Raw genomic sequence first — 16,868 nt, 5'->3', positions numbered from 1 at the left:
TAGGCAGGAAGGGGTGGTGCTTGCAGGTGCGACAGCCCAGAAAAGGAGCAAATAAAACGAGTCCCTGCTCCCCAAGTGGCCTGGACGCCGTAGCCGGTCAGGCCCGGCCCGGAGCCCTCGGGCCCCGCGCACCCCGCCCCGGCCCCGCTCGGGCGGGAGGCGCGCGCGCTCGGGCGCGAGCAGGACGCGGCCCCGGCTCGGCTCCGGGCGCGCGGGGGGCGGCGGCGGAGGAGGCGCCGAGGCCACACCCAGCGGCGAGCCGATCCGGCCGCGAGTAGTCCCGCGCCCGAGCCCCGCGGACCCGGCGCACCGAGGCCGCCCCGGCCGAGCGAGCGCAGCGACCATGATCGCTTTGTTCAACAAGCTGCTGGACTGGTTCAAGGCCCTGTTCTGGAAGGAGGAGATGGAGCTCACGCTGGTCGGGCTGCAGTACTCGGGCAAGACCACCTTCGTCAACGTGATCGCGGTACGGGGCGCGGGGCGCGGGGCGCGGGGCGCGGGGCGCGGGGTCGGCCTGTCCCCGCCCGCCCCGCCCCGGGAGCCGGGGGCCGCGGGGAGGAGCGGCCGGGCGCCTGGGGCCTAGCTCGGCCCGTGGGGACCCGGGGGCGCGCGACCGGCCCCCCCTCCCCGGGCGGGGATGGCACGGTGGGGACGGAGGACCAGGGACCGGGCTGGTGCCCAGGACCCGCGGCCCGAGGGGTCACGAGGCCGGAGGGATCCTCTGCCCGCCGAGACGGGCCCTCCGCCCCCGCGCAAGGGGCATGACGGAGCGAAAGTGCCGGGCCTGCTGCCGGCAGCGGAGGGTGGCCGCCCGCGGCCCGAGGGCCTCGGGAGGGGGCCGGGGCCAGGCCAGCCCCACCCTGAGGTTTTAACCCCTTCTTGCTGGAAGAGGAAGACCCGGCGCTATTGAGGGGGAGGGAACGTCCCCCCCCCCCCCCCCCGGGGTAGTGGAATCATCTGAGGCCTTTGGCTCCAGCCCAGACTCCGCCTCCACGAACCCCTCCCCACCCGCGGATTCTGGCGGGGGTTCCTGGGAGGATGGCACTGAACAGGGATTTGGGAGGCCCCGCCTGGCCGAGAAGTTACCGGAGGAGGTGCTGGGACCAGAGATGACTTGGAGGGGCACTGCCCACTCTGGGGCCGCAGGAGACAGTGGCCCTGAGGGCTTTCCGTAGTCGGACGAAGCGGGCGATTGGGAGACCCAGTGCCAGGGGCGTGGTGGGGAAGGAGTTAAAGTCTGTCGGAGAAAAAGGGGAAGCCAGCGCTGTGGTGTGAGCTGAGGCTGCAGTCATGGCTGGGGCCTGCATTTCCAGCCCGGGCTCAGGACCGCTGGTGCAGGGCTGCGTTGTCCAGGGCCCGGTCCCAGCCCCCAAGCTGGGGGTTCTGAGAACTGTGAATTGGCCAGAGACCGGCCAAAAACGCTGATGAGACAGGTCAGCCAAGAAATGTGGCCAGCCAGCCTAGGTCCCCGCGGCCTGACATGTCCCCAAAAGGAGCATCACCTGAGACAGAGCGCCCCGGGAAGGTGGGGGACAGCCACCCTGGGATCACGCGTTTGGGCGCTGGCTTCCTTTCTGAGCCTGCTCTGCAGAGGACCTCTGCCCCTTCCTGTGCCCGGGCGGGATCTCCAGGCCATGCTGGATTTTTGGACACCATGGCTTCTGAGCCAGCATGGGCCCCTGGGCTCCTGTCTGCCCGGCTCTGGCCCTGGAGTCGGACAGTCAGTACTGGCATCGGCCTGGGCTCTTGGGCTCCTTGGGCAGGGGCACAGTGCCTGACCCTCATCCAGCAGGGCTGGGTGGCTCGGCTTCCGGGAGATGTCTCTGGGGTACGGCCGCTGCCCTGACGGCTGAGCCTAGTGCCCCTCAGTGCCCAGGAAGCTCTCATGGAGCATTGTGGAGGCTGTGGGTACCCCAATGGGTCCACTTCCTGGCCAGGAGGCTCTCCCCTAGGCCGGCATCCCATCCAGAGAAGCAGCTGTGGGAGGTCGGGAGCAGAACCCAAGGGTCACAGGTCCCACTGTCAGGGTCAGGAGTGTCTGGGGTGCACAGGGTCGGTTCCCCTGTCCAGTCCACACACACACCCCCCTTTCGCTAGGAAGTCCGTCCTCCAGTGCCCGCATCCCAAAGTGCAGGCGGGCGTCCCTTTAAAGAGTCCTCCCAGGAACACCACCCGCGGCTGCCTTGGGGTTCCGCCTCGGTCACTCCTGGGCGCCCCTGTGTGCCCTGCCCACCCCGCGCGTGACCCCTGGAGAGTGTCTCACAGAGAAACGAAGCCCCTGGCGAGCCCACCGCCGGCCGACTATCTCAGTTCCTAGTGTGGTTGGCCTGCCTGCCTCGGCATTTTCTCGGTTTGGTTTTCTCCCTGTGTGAGGTCTGTGAATAGCCCATCCAATGTGAGCCGGAAAAACTACCAGCGATGCTTCTGGGAACCTGAAACTCATCTTCTGAGTTCTGAAAACATGATGCTAGACAGTAGGGGGGGTGTTGCCTGAGGGACAAGAGAGAGCTGTTCTCAAATAGTTAAGTGTGCCTTGGGGTGCCCAAGGGGAAGGGTAGGAACCAGGGTAGCAGCCATGGGAAGCTGGATATCCGACTCACTCTAGAGAACTTGGGGAGAGTGGGAGCCCACCCAGGGTGGAAGGGTCAGAGGGGCTTCAAGGTGCAGACCAGAGGCTGAACTAGCTGACTTCAGCATCACAGCAGCCCCCCCTTACCTGCCGGGGATACATGCTAAGACCCCGGTGGATGCCTGAGACCGTGGATAGCAGCAAACCCAGGCTTTCCCGTGTTTCTCCCTGTACCCACACACCTACAGAGAAGTGTACTGTCAACGAGGCACCGTCGGAGACAGACAACGACTAACAATAGAATAGGACAATTATAACCAAGACCGAAATCAGAGGACCATGAATGTGGTCTCTCCCTCTCAAAGTATCTCATTGTCCTGCACGTACAGCCTGGAGACTCCGGACAAAGAGATGATTCATGACCCAGGCGGGACAGAATGGGATGGCAGGAGATTTCATCACGCTGCTCAGAATGGCGCACGATTTAAAACTACGAGCTGTGTATTTCTGGAGTTTCCCCTTAATATTTTTGGACTGTGGTTGACCGCAGGCCACGTCTGACCATCAGTAAGGAGCTTGTGAAAGGGGGAGGCATGAGCAGGGACAGGAAGCCCTCACCAGGTTCCCAATTAGCACCAGCTCACCGCGCCACGGACGCCCAAGGTCACGTCCACCAGGCTGGGCTTTTCATCTCTTGGGAGCCTGTGGGTCCTCTAGTTTCTGAAGAGCAGTGACCGGCCCTTGTGCTGGATCGACATTGCCAAGCTCTGGTGACCCTTATTCGTCAATCTTTTCAAAACCAAAGCCCTGCCCCCATTTTATAGAAGGAAACACTGAGGCCGGAGGTTCCAGGGTCTTGCCTCAGCTCCCGCAGGACGGGAGGTACGCATTAACTGGGCTGTGTCCTCTCTGGCCGGGTTGGGGATGGAGTGGACATACATTGTTGGTCCAGCAGGCACCTCGCCCTGCCTGGCACCAGCTGGGATTTGGGTGATTGTAGGATGTGTGGCCCCCACTCAACCTGACAAGGAGCAGCTCCTTAGGGTATCTGTCTCCCTGTGATTCTGACCGCGAGGGGCTGGGCTCTCGGACCGTTGACACCTGATAGAACTTAGAGGCCCTTTCTGCAGAGAGGGTGGGTCAGGTGCCCACAGGTTGTGTAGTGCTGGGGTCAGGGGTCTCAGCCCACGTGGGCCCCAAGGTGGGAGCCCTCACTCTTGTGGACTGGGGTCCTGGGCTCTCGGGCCTGAATGAGTCGGGGGATTCCTGCTCATGAGGGGGGCCTGGGGGGGCAGGCTCAGGAGCTCGAAGAGACCACCATCTCCCACACCTTGCTAATGGTCAGAGCCCAACCTCCTTATGTGACCTGAGATGAACAATTCCTACCGCCTGGGAGAAGGAAGTGGGGTGTAAAGGTGTCACCTTTGGGGACTCCATTAGGTCAGCCCCAGCCTGTGTCTGGGGGCAGTGGGAGGGTCCTACGTGTGAACGCGGAGATGACCTTGAGGGGTTTGGTCTGGCCTTACGGGAGGCCCCTGGCTACTTTGGAACAATCTGGAGCTCTGGGAGACAGTTTTGAGGGGAGAAAGGAAAATGACTAGAATTTGAAAATGGGTTGTGGGAAATAGAATTACAGCCCATTCCTAATTATTCAACGACGTGTGCTGGTGCTGGTGGTACGGATGTGGTCCTCTCCCGAAGGAGGTGTCAGATTATCCAGGTGAGGGTGGACGCCGGGGGGTGCTCCTGAGCTGGTCCCCGGGGGCTCGTGACCAGCAGGGGGACCGCAGAGGAGCTGACCTGTCCCTCTGCCGTTCCCCGGGAGGCGTCCATTCTCTGTGGGTCCTGCCGATTTTGCCCCTTTTCCAATTCTGACCTTTCCCTCCAGTCAGGGCAGTTCAACGAGGACATGATCCCCACGGTGGGGTTCAACATGCGGAAGATCACCAAGGGGAACGTGACCATCAAGGTGGGCGCTGCGGAAGGAGGAAGCCGGAGGAGCAGGGGAATCCGGGCAGGGTGTGTGCGGAGGGGCCTGGGAGGCAGGGGGGTCTGGCTGCCTGCCTGCTGCTGAGACCACTGTGCCCTCCTCTCGTTCAGCTCTGGGACATCGGGGGACAGCCCCGCTTCCGCAGCATGTGGGAGCGCTACTGCCGAGGAGTGAGCGCCATCGTGTGAGTGTGCGGCCAGGGCTCCCGCCGGCCCTGGTCCCAGCCCGGCCTCACCACCTGCCACCTGCAGGCCCCCACCGAGCTGATTAGTGCTAATCCTGCCTCCTGGCCAGCGGCCTGGGCACAGCCTGCCTACTGGCTGCCCCACGGGCGCCACCGCCCTGCTGCTCTCTCTCTGTGTCCCCCCACCGGTCACCACTGGCCTGCATTGTGCGTGGTTGAAGTGGCTCATTCCCTCGCCCTGAGTGTAGCTGCCCAAACGGAAGTTCAGTTCCTGTTGGATTCCACCTGACTTTTAAGACATCTCACTGCAGGGAAACCTCCCGGGCCTGCCACTGCCTTGTCCCCTGGACCTTCCTGTGAAACTGTCGGGGGCACTTTGGGGGGTGGGACTCCCAGCAGAGGGGCCCACGCTGTGCCACTAGAGGGGACTTTGGAGGACAGGACACAGGCCTCGGAGAGCCTCAGGGTTCAGGTCCATCAGGGCAAGAGCCTCCCTCGCACCCTGCCAGGCCCTCGCCCAGAGAGCTGCAGGCACAGGGGTTTCTGCTTGGGGCCACAGCTCCGCTCCCTCTGGCCTGTGGTGTCCCAATGCTGTCCCACCCCGGCTCCCTCAGGTACATGGTGGACGCCGCTGACCAGGAGAAGATCGAGGCCTCCAAGAATGAGCTGCACAACCTGCTAGACAAGCCCCAGCTGCAGGGGATCCCGGTCAGCAGCCTGGTGGGGTGGAGGGCAGGCAGCCGGAGCACAGGGTGGCGGAGCACAGGGTGGGCGGGCAGAGGCCTGGCCACAGCCCCCTGGACTTGGGCTGCTCTGCCTTCTCTGTAGGTCTTAGTCCTGGGGAACAAGCGAGACCTCCCGGGAGCACTGGATGAGAAGGAGCTGATTGAGAAAATGTGAGTCGGGTGACGCCTCTCCCCTGCCCTGCTCCCCCAATCCCCAGGCGCGGGAGAGCCCGCCGGCGAGCTGCCCTCTCAGGGCCGGCCACAGGGTGGCAGCAGAGCCCACCTGCGCGGCAGCCTCCCTCCCCGGCCGGCCCCAGGCCCTGCAGTCTTCTCTGCTTTCCCTCAGGAATCTGTCCGCCATCCAGGACCGAGAGATCTGCTGCTACTCCATCTCCTGCAAAGAGAAAGACAACATTGGTACGCGGGTGGGGGTTGCCGAGTGCTCTGCAGGGGCGGGCCCTTCTGGGTGATTCAGTGTGGTTCCCAAAGCCTGCTCTCCAGGACTTGCCTCTAAGCCGGAGTACGGTGGTTCTCTGGTCCTCCAGTGGAGGACAGGCGGGGGAGGCCCTGTTCTGGGCAACTTCCTGCTCTGCCGTCCACCACTTGTGGCCTTGGGCAGAGGGCTCCCGCCTGGGCCTGGCTTCCCACCGTAATGTCCCGGGTGGGACAGGTCTTTCCCCAGGCCCCTCCTGCTGACTCAGCACCCAGATGCCCCGGCCACCTGTCTGGGGCCGTTCAGAGCTGAAGGGCTCTGGGCTCTGAGCCCCTGGGTTGATGCTGGCTGCAGTTTGGGGAGCCCTGGGCTAAGATCATCCCCCCAGGGGTTTCTCGGCCTCCTCAGGGCCCAGCACTGGGAGACCTGTCACCTTCTCTCTCGTCCCCTTCCAGACATCACCCTACAGTGGCTTATTCAACACTCAAAGTCACGGAGAAGCTGAGACTTCGGCCCTCCCCCTCGGACCAGGGGTCCACCATCCAAACCTGAAGCCGAGCTCCCCACCCACCCCACCGTCCCCCCTAAGCCCACCCTCGTCACTGGTGTGGGGAGGGGCCCTCTGGGGATCCCAGAGTCCTGTTCTGCTGAGGTTTGAACTCCGGTTTTTATTGTAAAATAAGTCACTCCCTCTGGACCCCTAACCTCTCGTGGCCCCCTTTCCCTCGGTCCCCCCACCCCCGACTTTCCCCCGACAGCCCTGGCCCCAGCCCTGCCCTCCCCGGCCCCCTGACCTCTGACCCCTGACCCACGCCTGTCCTGCCTTCTCAACACTCTTCTGTTCTTGTCCTGTGTGTACAGTATATATATGTATATATATTTTAATTTTTTAATTTAAGCAAAGACTAAAATCAACCATTCGATGCTGCAGGGGCCCGTCGGGATCTGGGAGAGGCGGTCTGGAGGGAAGAAGGGTTTCGGGCTGGCCCAGACCGGGGGGGTGGAGGCCGGCACTTGGGGCAGGTCCCAGCCTGGGCACTGGTGGCCACCCCGTGTCTGTGCACCCCCACTTCCCTGTCCGGCTGTGCCTGCTGGCACATCACATGCTGGCAGAGCCTCAGAGGCCCCTCTCTGCCCCCAGCCTCCGGGCCCAAGACCACCAGGCCCCGGGGCAGGAGCCCGTGCCCAGGCCCCTCCCAGGCCCTCACCCCCATGGGCACCTCACTTTCTGTTCTCATTTTGCAGTCGCACAAGGAGAGAACTCGGCGTGGGGGTTAGCTCTTTGGGTTTCGTGTGTGTTTGTTTGTTTAATTTAATGATTTGTAAAGTGATGGTCCACCTCCTTTTTTTATACTTTTCAGCTCATAATTAACCTCTGTTTGGAAGATGATTCTTGTAACTGTACATTTTTTTGCCTCCTAACATGAATAAATTAGCAATTTTGTGCTGGGGGTTGTGGTGCCGCTGACTCTCTGTGGATGGTTTCACGGGCGGCCCAGGGCACACAGCCACGGGAGGAGGGTCGTGGCGCAGGACGGCACCTCACAGGGCACCTCCGCAGGGCCGGCCCCGTGCCTCTGTCTCCTCGGGCCTTGGAGCCCAGCTGGGAGCTTGCAGCTGCCAAGAGGAGCTCCTGGGCCTGTGTAAGGAGCCACCTGGGGCCGGGGCACCATGGCAGGGGGACGGCCGATTCCTTACAGCCAGGTGGGGACCTCACCTGCAGCCGGAGTCGGCTCTGTCCCACAGCCCACCTGGGGCCAGCTAACTGCCCAGGGCAGAGCCTGGGGGCTTCCCGCCTGGGCCGCTGGTTTCCCAGGAGGCTGGACCCTCAGCCCTCTGCCCACTTCAGCCGTCTTCCTGCCACCACCACCGCTGTGGCCTCTTCACTGCCCCAGCCTCCGGCCACCCTCCCAAATCCGAGGCCATCTTGACCCAGTTTCACAGTAAGCCCCACCCCTCCCCTGCCCCGCCTCCCGGCCTCCCCTTCACCCTGGAAATGGAACAGGCCCCTGCAGAACACGCTCCCCTCACCTGTCCCTGCACAACACGCTCCCCTCACCTGCCCCTGCACAACACGCTCCCCTCACCTGCCCCTGCACGACACGCTCCCCTCACCTGCCCCTGCAGAACACGCTCCCCTCACCTGTCCCTGCAGAACACGCTCCCCTCACCTGCCCCTGCACAACACGCTCCCCTCACCTGCCCCTGCACGACACGCTCCCCTCACCTGCCCCTGCACGACACGCTCCCCTCACCTGCCCCTGCACGACACGCTTCCCTCACCTGCCCCTGCACAACACGCTCCCCTCACCTGCCCCTGCACAACACGCTCCCCTCACCTGCCCCTGCACAACACGCTCCCCTCACCTGCCCCTGCACAACACGCTTCCCTCACCTGCCCCTGCAGGACACGCTCCCCTCACCTGTCCCTGCAGGACACGCTCCCCTCACCTGTCCCTGCAGAACACGCTCCCCTCACCTGCCCCTGCACAACACGCTCCCCTCACCTGCCCCTGCACGACACGCTCCCCTCACCTGCCCCTGCACGACACGCTCCCCTCACCTGCCCCTGCAGGACACGCTCCCCTCACCTGCCCCTGCAGGACACGCTCCCCTCACCTGCCCCTGCACGACACGCTCCCCTCACCTGTCCCTGCAGGACACGCTCCCCTCACCTGTCCCTGCAGGACACGCTCCCCTCACCTGCCCCTGCAGGACACGCTCCCCTCACCTGCCCCTGCGGGACACGCTCCCCTCACCTGCCCCTGCAGAACACGCTCCCCTCACCTGCCCCTGCAGGGAGACGACCCCCCTGGCCTCGGGCTCTGGGCCTGGCCCAGGCTGGCCCTGTTGGTTCAGAGCAGCGCCCACTGTCCAAGCCCCTTGTCAGCTGGTCCCCATAGAGACAACCTGGCTGGGAGGACATTCCCATTGCCAGAGGGGTTCGGGAAATCCGGGTAGAATTTGGTAAACAGAGCTCCATGATTTTAGGGTACCTTCCTAAAAACGCCCCCAGTGAGGAGGCTGAGCTGGGGTCAGACCATCCCCTGCCCCTGGCCTGGAGCCAGAGGGTGGGACTCTGGACCGATGAGGCTTTCTGAGCCCTGTGTCCCCCAGCGAGGCGAGGTCTGGAATGGCGCCCCCTAGGCCTGCACACAGCGATGCCTAGTCCGGCCACGCGGGAACTTAACGGAACAGACGTGCGTCCGTGCGAAGGGCCGTGTGCGGAGTGGCCGCGGCCACTGCCCTGAGGGAAGGGCTGCCCGGCCCACGCTCCAGCCTGCAGGGCTGAAGTCCTGAGGGTGGGAAGGGGCAGGTCTGCCGAGGGCTTCCTGAGTGACTATCCCGGGGAGCGAGGCATCACCCCGCTTAGAGGGCGAAGCTGAGCTGAGACTGGAGCGGCTGCATCCGGTGGACTGAAGTGAGGCGATCGTCACCGCCCACGAGCTGTGGGGGCTCCGTGGGTCACCCCCTCCCACCCGAGACCAGGGTCTGAGGGCTGAAATCTGCCCGAGGGGAGTGAGTGTCAGCTCCCAGCTCCAGTCCACCGCCCACTGTGCCCGGCCCGGGACCCCTCAGCAACAAACGCCCCATTGTTCCCAGCTGGCCGGGCGGGAGGGACAGTGGCCCTGGCCCAAGGCCCCGCTGGCCTGCCGACTGTTCTGGAGGCTTCACGCTGCCAGGGCCTCCGGGCGCCACCTCCCCCAGCGCTGAGCTGGCCAGCCAGCCGGGGAGAGGCAGAGGGTGTCCTTTGTGGAAGAGGCCCCCAAACAGGAAGCTGAGGGGTCCCCCCGGCCAGCCCCCCGCCCTCCATCCTCAGCTCAGTCCAGATCCCAGACTTCCCCTGGGTTCACCCGGCCCCTCCTCTGTCCCTGGGCACCTAGGGCTGGGGCAGGGCATGGAGGACACGCAGGCCTGTCTCTGGCCCCTGTCCAAGCTGCCCCCCATCTGAGGTCTCCGCAGACAAAGCTGGGGTCTCCGTCACTGTGGCAACAGGCCCGCTGAGGAGTGGATGGGTGTCCTCCCAGCACAGCGTCACCTAGCAACAGCCTCCCTCCTCCCTGGCGTCACAGGCCTGGGGGTGGGGCCAGGGATGGAGAACAAGGGCTGCTAAGATCCCAGGAGAGGGGAGGAGGCTGGGGACAGGGCAAGCTGAGGACAAGGGGTGTGGGAGGGGCAGGCAGGAGAGGTGCCCAGGGTTCTGGGCACCCTGCCCCTCACCGCCCGGGCCCCCAGGCCCTCTGAGGCCCCAGGTAGCTGTTCCAGGTGGGCCTGCTGAGCAGACTCGCCGGCGGGTCCCAGAGCAGCCCAAGCCAGGGGTCCTGAGGACAGCGGAGCTTCTGGGGTCGGGAGTGGTCGGCGACCCGGGCTGAGTGTCCCTCCTGGTGTCCCTGCGCCAGACAGGGCTGGGTCCAAACAGGGCTAAGGCCCCAGAGGGGGTGGGACGCCCCAGCCGGACCCGCGGGAAGAGCTGTGGGGCATAGATGGAGCCCCCTCTGTGGGAAGGGGGGCAGGCCGGGGCCACGCAGCTGCGACACAGTCTTAACAACAGGGTCTCAGAGGCAGAGGCTGGGAGCCCTGGGCTCGGGGGGGGGGGGGGCGGCTGCTGCGCCCTCGAAGGGGCTTTGTGCTGAGGGGAGCACGAGCTGGTAACCCCCTGACTCCCAGGGACAGCTGGACTCGGTGCCCTCTGTCACCTGCCCCCTCCTCTAAGCCGTCGGGCCACGGGCTGGGCAGGACCTCTCAGCCCCAGGCCACAAGTCCCCTGCTGGGCACCACCAGGACGTGGCACAAAGAAGTCCAGTGGGCACAGGGGTGGTTCTACCTAGTTTATTGTTTCTCTACGGGGTCACCTACTAAGGGACATGGAGACAGGGCAACCGGGGTATGTCGGAGGAGGAGAAGGAAAGAGAAGCCTCCGGAAGGGGGACGGTGCCGGAGGAGGAAGGTCCAGGCTGGGACAGATCGGGTCCAGAGAAGAGCCAAGTTGGGCTGGTCCCCAAAGAGCCCCCTACTCCAGGATGGGGGGCAGGGAGAGAGTGAACCGGGCTCCAAGGTGGAGGGGAGGGGTGGGACAGCTGCACTTCTGGGTCCCAGCTGGTGGGCTGAGAGTTTCTGGGCAGTTCTAAGACCTACAAGCATCAGGGCCCACCAGGGCCAGGGCCAGGGCAGGAAGGCCCAGCTGGGGAGGGGGCTCGGACATGCCCGAACCCCAACACGAGGAACCCAGCCCACCTCTAGGCAGCAAGACGGGCAGAGAGGCCAGAGCCGCGGGGACGGAGACACCAGCCAGGCTGCCCACTTGCCCCTCTCCCGGCCTCGCTCGGGCCTGGCTCAGCACGGCGTGCCCAGGGGCAGGAGTGGGGGCGACTCCCTGGGCTTGTGGAAGGAGAGGGACGACATCTCGGTCTTGAGCTTGCTGTCCGCGCCCGGGCCGGCTGCGGCCTCCGAGGGGCCCCCGCAGCCCTCGCAGCAGCAGCAGCAGCAGTCAAGGAAGGCCTGGCCCAGCGGCCGGGACACACACAGGAGGAGCACGGGGGTGACGGCCCCCTTGAAGAAGGCGGAGAACTGGTTGACCAGGCCCAGCAGGCCCAGGGTCTGGCGGGTCAGCTCGGAGGACAGGTAAGCCAGCACGATGTTGCAGACGTTCTCGGGCAGGGTGCACAGGGCATAGACTACCGTCAGGCCCACCACCGCGCTGTTGAGCTGCTTCTCACACTGCTCATGTTTGCCCGCCCGGCACTCCGGCTTCCTCCCGGGGGGGCCCCGCACGCGCCACGTCACCAGCTGGCAGGTGACGGTGAAGAGGATGGGCAGGCAGAAGTAGCAGCCGAAGTACCACCACATGCGGGCGTTCTGGTAGGTCATCACCAGGGAGTAGAGGGACTCGGGCAGACTGGCCGCGGGTTTCATGACGCACGAGTCCACGGTGCCCGTGGAGGGGCCAGGCTCCTGCACCAGCTGCCACAGCAGGAGCTCGGGCACGGCCAGCGTCATGGAGCCCACCCAGATGACGGCCAGCTTGGCCAGGATGGACTGGCACCGCTCAATGGGCCGCACCTTGGGCAGTGTGCTGGTGGCCACGTGGAAGCGGTCGATGCCCAGGGCGCAGAGGCTGAAGGTGGTGACCCCCAGAGAGGTGACCTGGGCAAAGGCAGGAAGGAAGAGGGAAGCTGAGGTTAGACAGGGGCTCAGGCGGGCGGGAGGAGCAGCCTCAAAGAGCATGGAGCCCTCTGCACACGCCAGCCGCCCCCCAGGGCCTCGGGTCCTCAAGCCAGCCACCTTCAGGAGAAGCTGCGCTCGGGCAGACGCGTGACCCGTGGGGCAGAGTCGAGGCCCCGTGCAGGTGGCCTCCCTGGCAGGGGGTGAGTGCTGGCCCCTCAGACCCTCCTGCTCCTGAGACAGGGGGAGTCTCTGAAGCAGAGTCAATACAAAGGCTCAGAGCCACAGGTCTTCCCATCCTGCCCCCCTCCGACGAATACGTGGTCTTGGAAACGCGGCTCACGCACACACACCCCTCGCTCCAGCCCTGTCCAGGGAAGCCCTCCCCGTGGGCTCTCACTGAACCCACAGGGGAGTCGCCCACGAGCCGAGAGGGAGACCCAGGGCCGCCGGGGAGGGTATAGGAAGAAAGGCTTCCCAAGCTGTCAGAGGGTGGACCACACAGGGACGGTGCTCACCCCCATCCACACCTCACCCTCTCCGGCTGGGGGGACACAGTCCCCACTGCTGCTGGGCGTTTTGTGAGCCGCCCAACCCCCTGCAGCCTCGGGCTTGGGCGGAATCGCCTGCTCTTCCCTCCTCTCCCTGCATCGAAAGTATCTCCAGTGTCAGTCCTGAGGCCCCTCCGGTAAAGTCCAGCGTTTGTCCCTGACTTTCACCCGTTCCAGGAGGGCTGGCGGGTGACCTCTGTCCTCCGGGGGGTGGCCGAGGAGGGCTCAGGCCAGTCTCTGGGCCGGGGATGCTGGACCACCGTCGGCAGGGCCCGGCTCTCACCGGCCAGCGCCGTGTGCCCTCCTCCCCGCCCACTCCCGGGAAAACCACCGCCGGTTGAACTCTTCTCGTCCTGACCACTTGATCCTTCAAGAATCATTCAGATGTTATTCCTGTCGTCAGCCCAGTTTACGGACGAGGCCGCTGACGCTTGGGCAGGGCGGGTGACTCAGGAGGGACTCGCTCCTCGGGGCCTGGTCGCTAGTCCTGTCTGACCTCTCGCGGCGCCTGGTGCTGAGCCCAGACGTGATCGAGGTCAGGGGCCCAGTTACAAGGTCTCCTTTCAGGCCTGAGTCGTTGGGGCTGCCCCTGGGGGTGTCCCTGGGGGAAGGCAAAACAGTGCCAGCCCGAGCCTCAGGGAACCCCTCCCTGCACAAAGTCATCACTGACGCAGTGACCAGGCACAGAGCGGGGCCAGCACCTGTGTCCTGAGGCCTGACCCTGGTTCTCCCCTGGCAGGTCAAGCCTCCTCGGGCAGGCCCGTCACCCCAGTGCTCGTGAGGACGCCCCACAGTGCTAGGACGTGCAGGGCTGCGAGTGCATTTCCCGTGCAGACTCGGGACCTCACCGGGTCTCCTGGAAATGCACCTGTGGGCTCTGGTCAAGCCGTCTCTGCGCACCGCCCACGCCCATCCACGCCAGGCGCTCGTCTCGACGTGGAACCTCCCGGGGCTGGGAGTGGACACGGGACTGCAGACCAGAGCAGCGGGGAGAGCCATGGGCCCACCGCCCCGGGTGGGGGCAAGGACACGAGAGCGGACGTGACCAGCCCAGGGGGCCAGGGGGCCAGGGCAGGGCTGACACAGAGCACCCCCACTCCACCCCCGGCGCCAGCACCCAGCCCAGGTCTCCCCTCTCAGAGAGGGCGGAGGAGGGTGCTGAGCCGAAGTAGCGGTGACGACCGTGCAGTGAGGGTCCTTCCTTCTCGTGTTTGCGTTCACGGGGGTGGACACCGTGGATCTGGGGGCTCTACGGGACACCGGGGTAAGGAAGGGGCAGTGGCGGGGGCACGAGGGAGACACCAGAGGACGGAGCGGTGATCCAGGCGGAAAGACGCCGCGGACAGAGCAGAATAGAGGACAGCTTTGAGCGGGCCCCGCAGAGGACACCAGCTGGGCCAGAACCCGGGCCCTGCACCCCCGGGTCCCCTTCACCCTAGAGCCTCCCGCAGCCAGCCCCCCATTTGTCTCCTTGCCCGGTATGGAGAAGCAGAGAGACTGCGCTCCGGGCCCCCGGGGGTGCGCCCACACCCCCACTTCAGTGGCGGCTGAGCTCAGCCCCGGAGCTGCGGCCCCACAGGACACTCACCTCCAGGAAGGGCACCGCCCGGCAAGAGACGTCTCCCAACAGCCTCTGCTTGGTGATCTCATTGAAGATGACAATTGGGAGGCAGAAGAAGAGGACCAGGAAGTCCCAGAGGGCCAGGCTGGCCAGGATGGAGTTCCAGGCGCTCTTCAGGTAGTAGCTGTGCCACACGACGCACATGACGGCCAGGTTGCCCACGATGCCCACGGCGAACAGCACCAGGGCCAGCAGCATGATGGCGTAGGCGCTGTAGGAGCTCTCGGTCACCGGGTACAGGGGGTTCTGCATCTGCAGCCTCTGACCTGGCGCCCCTGTCGGATTGCCCCAGGACCCCGGCCCTCTGCCTGGGGCGTCCCTGCCGTCGCCTGGGCTGGGGCTGGTGGTCACCGAGGGCTCCGTGGGCTGCAGGCCAGCAGGGCGGATGGGCCGGGGGAACTCAGCCCACTCCTCGGGCACATACTGCTGCACCCCCTTGGCCTCCTCATCCTCGGTGCCTCTCTTGGTCCGGCTCCTCTGTCCCGGGGCGTCGGCTCGGAGCCTGTCGGGGTGCAGGGGGGCAGCCCCGGAGGCACTGCTCGGGCCTGTGGCCCACACCAAGGAGAGAGAGACAGCCAGCGGCCACAGCCACCGCATGGCCAAGGAGCAGGAGGCAGCTGCCTGGCGGAGAGCAGGTGAGGGCCGGGACCCAGTGCCCGGGGCGTTAGAACCGCAGCTGGCCACTTGGTCCGCCCCCAGTCAGGCGTCTGGCATCGCCAGCCCGCTCGGGTGGCCTCCAGCTGCTCCCTCCCACCCTGCCGGCCACGGGCTGGGCAGGGCCCTCTGCTGGACAGAGCCCGCTCTGCTGCCTCCAGGACTCTCCTCAGGCCACACGGGCAACCGCTTGTGGGACCGTTAGGCCCTCAGAGGCCACCCGTTCCAGTACCAAAGCCGGAGGGGACCTGGGGTCCCATGGTGAGTAAGGACGGAACCGGAGCCGGGACCCCACCTCCGCAGAGGCTGCCGCTTGGTCCATCGCTGGCCCTTGTGCTCGGCTGACTTCCCCACGACCCCAAGGGACTGCGCTGTCATTTGTCAGATGAGACACCCGAGGCTGCGGCGTACGGTTGGGACGGGTCTGAGTCGAGCCCCCTAACTTGACGCCGTTCGCAGAGGGCGCGCAACCATCTGCTGGCCTCCTGGCCACACAACGCCCTCGGAAAGCAGCAACAATAAACACGTCTAACCCACCGTCCTCGGCCCCCGGCCCCAGGCGGATGGCCATTTGCAGGAACAAGTCCCGCCTGGGCGCTCACTGTCTGGACGCTGAGCACACAGAAGCGGGCGATGCCACCACGGCTTCTAGTCCAGGGAAGCCGCACGGCATCGTCACAGGGCAGCCCGGCCGGTGCCCCGCCAGGCAAGGGGCCAGGCGCTGGGAGCCCAGGGAGCCGGGGTTCTGGGAGGCCTCCTGGAAATGGCGAGTGAGCTGGCCAAGCGGACAAGGGGGAGGGAGGGTGCTCCGGGCAGGAGGTGTGGCGGTGGCTGCGGACCTGACAGACCAAAGGACATCGGGAGGCTCAGGTGCAGGGAGCGGAGGGGAGAGTGTGGGAGTGTGGGCAGGGAGGTGGGACAGGTCAGCACAGGGGGGCCCGAAAGGGCTGTGTGCCAGGCGAGGGGTACAATGGCCTCCTGGAGGCTGCAGAGTTTCAGAGGCTGCTGAGCAGAGAAATGCAACTCGAGCACCTTATGCCAGGGGGGCCCTGATGGGCGGCCTGGAGGGGGGCAGGGCAGTGCTCCTGTGGGGGGGAGTTCCAGGGCCCCGGCTACACTGGGAGGGACGGGCCAGGCGGGCTCATGAGTATGTGCTGGGTACGAGTCGGAGCTGGGTGAGGGGCACCTGAGAGCCACCACCTACTGGCCCTGGCTTCTTTGGTTCTGTGGGGACCGTGGGAACGTCGGAGGCCACTAGGTGGAGGCAAATGCTCAGTGACAGCTGTGGGGCCTCCACCCTCCCAACCCTCCATCCTGCCCCCTGCACCCAGAGACAAGGAGCGAGGGGGTGTGCCTCCCGTCACCCACTCCCGAGGGTGCCCCACACGGGTCCCTCCATGCTCACTCCTGCTCCAGCTTCTGCTTCTAGGTAGATCCCTCCCCCTGGACGAGGCTCAGGCAGGCCCTAATTCTCTGGAAGGATTCGAGCAGGGAGGGAGGCTCCTGCCTCCTGCCGGTGGGAATGATCCCAGGGATTCCCCGCCCAGCTCCCTTGGAATTTCCCCAGCGCCGGGGACAGAAAAGTTCACCAGCTTAGGTGACCAGTGGGACAGAGGCTGGGCTGTTCCCTGGCACTATGCTCGGGAGATCCTGGGGGGATGTGGGTGCCGCTCAGGACAGGGAGACCAGACTTGTGTGGGGCATTTCTGTGCGTGGGCACCCACCAGCCAAGAGCTGACTCTGGAGTGACCTCAAGTGGCCCTGACTCCCTGTGTGCGTGTGCATGCGTGTGTCTATCCTGTGTTTCTCATCTGCCCCACGGGGATGGCTGCAGGCTTGCTTCAAGGATGGCTGAGCTCACCTCATACATCACTACAACACCACCTGGCTCACAGTGCGCACACACACACACATGCACACACACAGGGCCCAGATGTGGTCAGCAGACGCAGAACCGACTGGGCAGAGAAGGTGCCTGA

The 16,868-nt window shown here is 65.3% G+C and overlaps 2 protein-coding genes across 2 annotated transcripts; one reads left to right on the top strand and one right to left on the bottom strand.

The window, feature by feature from the left end:
- The first annotated feature begins 303 nt into the window (after window positions 1-303).
- ARL8A (ADP ribosylation factor like GTPase 8A) lies at window positions 304-6,605 on the top strand. Its single transcript, XM_036277498.1, has 7 exons — window positions 304-466; window positions 4,458-4,538; window positions 4,670-4,743; window positions 5,358-5,451; window positions 5,572-5,639; window positions 5,815-5,885; window positions 6,357-6,605. The coding sequence occupies exons 1-7, from the start codon at window positions 344-346 to the stop codon at window positions 6,404-6,406; spliced, it is 561 nt and encodes a 186-aa protein (XP_036133391.1). The 5' UTR covers window positions 304-343; the 3' UTR covers window positions 6,407-6,605.
- A 4,160-nt stretch (window positions 6,606-10,765) lies between these two features.
- GPR37L1 (G protein-coupled receptor 37 like 1) lies at window positions 10,766-14,916 on the bottom strand. Its single transcript, XM_036277537.1, has 2 exons — window positions 14,203-14,916; window positions 10,766-12,045 (listed from the first exon to the last, which is right to left on the bottom strand). Exons 1-2 carry the CDS (start codon window positions 14,830-14,832, stop codon window positions 11,236-11,238), a joined length of 1,440 nt encoding a protein of 479 aa, XP_036133430.1. The 5' UTR covers window positions 14,833-14,916; the 3' UTR covers window positions 10,766-11,235.
- Window positions 14,917-16,868: the final 1,952 nt, after the last annotated feature.

This window comes from Molossus molossus, unplaced genomic scaffold, assembly GCF_014108415.1.
Source record: "Molossus molossus isolate mMolMol1 unplaced genomic scaffold, mMolMol1.p scaffold_m16_p_23, whole genome shotgun sequence".
Classification (NCBI taxonomy): Eukaryota; Metazoa; Chordata; class Mammalia; order Chiroptera; family Molossidae; genus Molossus; species Molossus molossus.
The sequence above is the reverse complement of the archived record's forward strand: the minus strand, read 5'-3'. Positions and strand labels throughout refer to the sequence as shown.

Coding starts and splice junctions, on each gene's coding strand:
- ARL8A (XM_036277498.1), top strand. CDS start 344: ATGATCGCTTTGTTCAACAAGCTGCTGGACTGGTTCAAGGCCCTGTTC. Junction 4,539..4,669: donor AGGGGAACGTGACCATCAAG/GTGGGCGCTGCG, acceptor CCTCTCGTTCAG/CTCTGGGACATCGGGGGACA. Junction 4,744..5,357: donor CGAGGAGTGAGCGCCATCGT/GTGAGTGTGCGG, acceptor CGGCTCCCTCAG/GTACATGGTGGACGCCGCTG.
- GPR37L1 (XM_036277537.1), bottom strand. CDS start 14,832: ATGCGGTGGCTGTGGCCGCTGGCTGTCTCTCTCTCCTTGGTGTGGGCC. Junction 12,046..14,202: donor GGGCGGTGCCCTTCCTGGAG/GTGAGTGTCCTG, acceptor GCCTTTGCCCAG/GTCACCTCTCTGGGGGTCAC.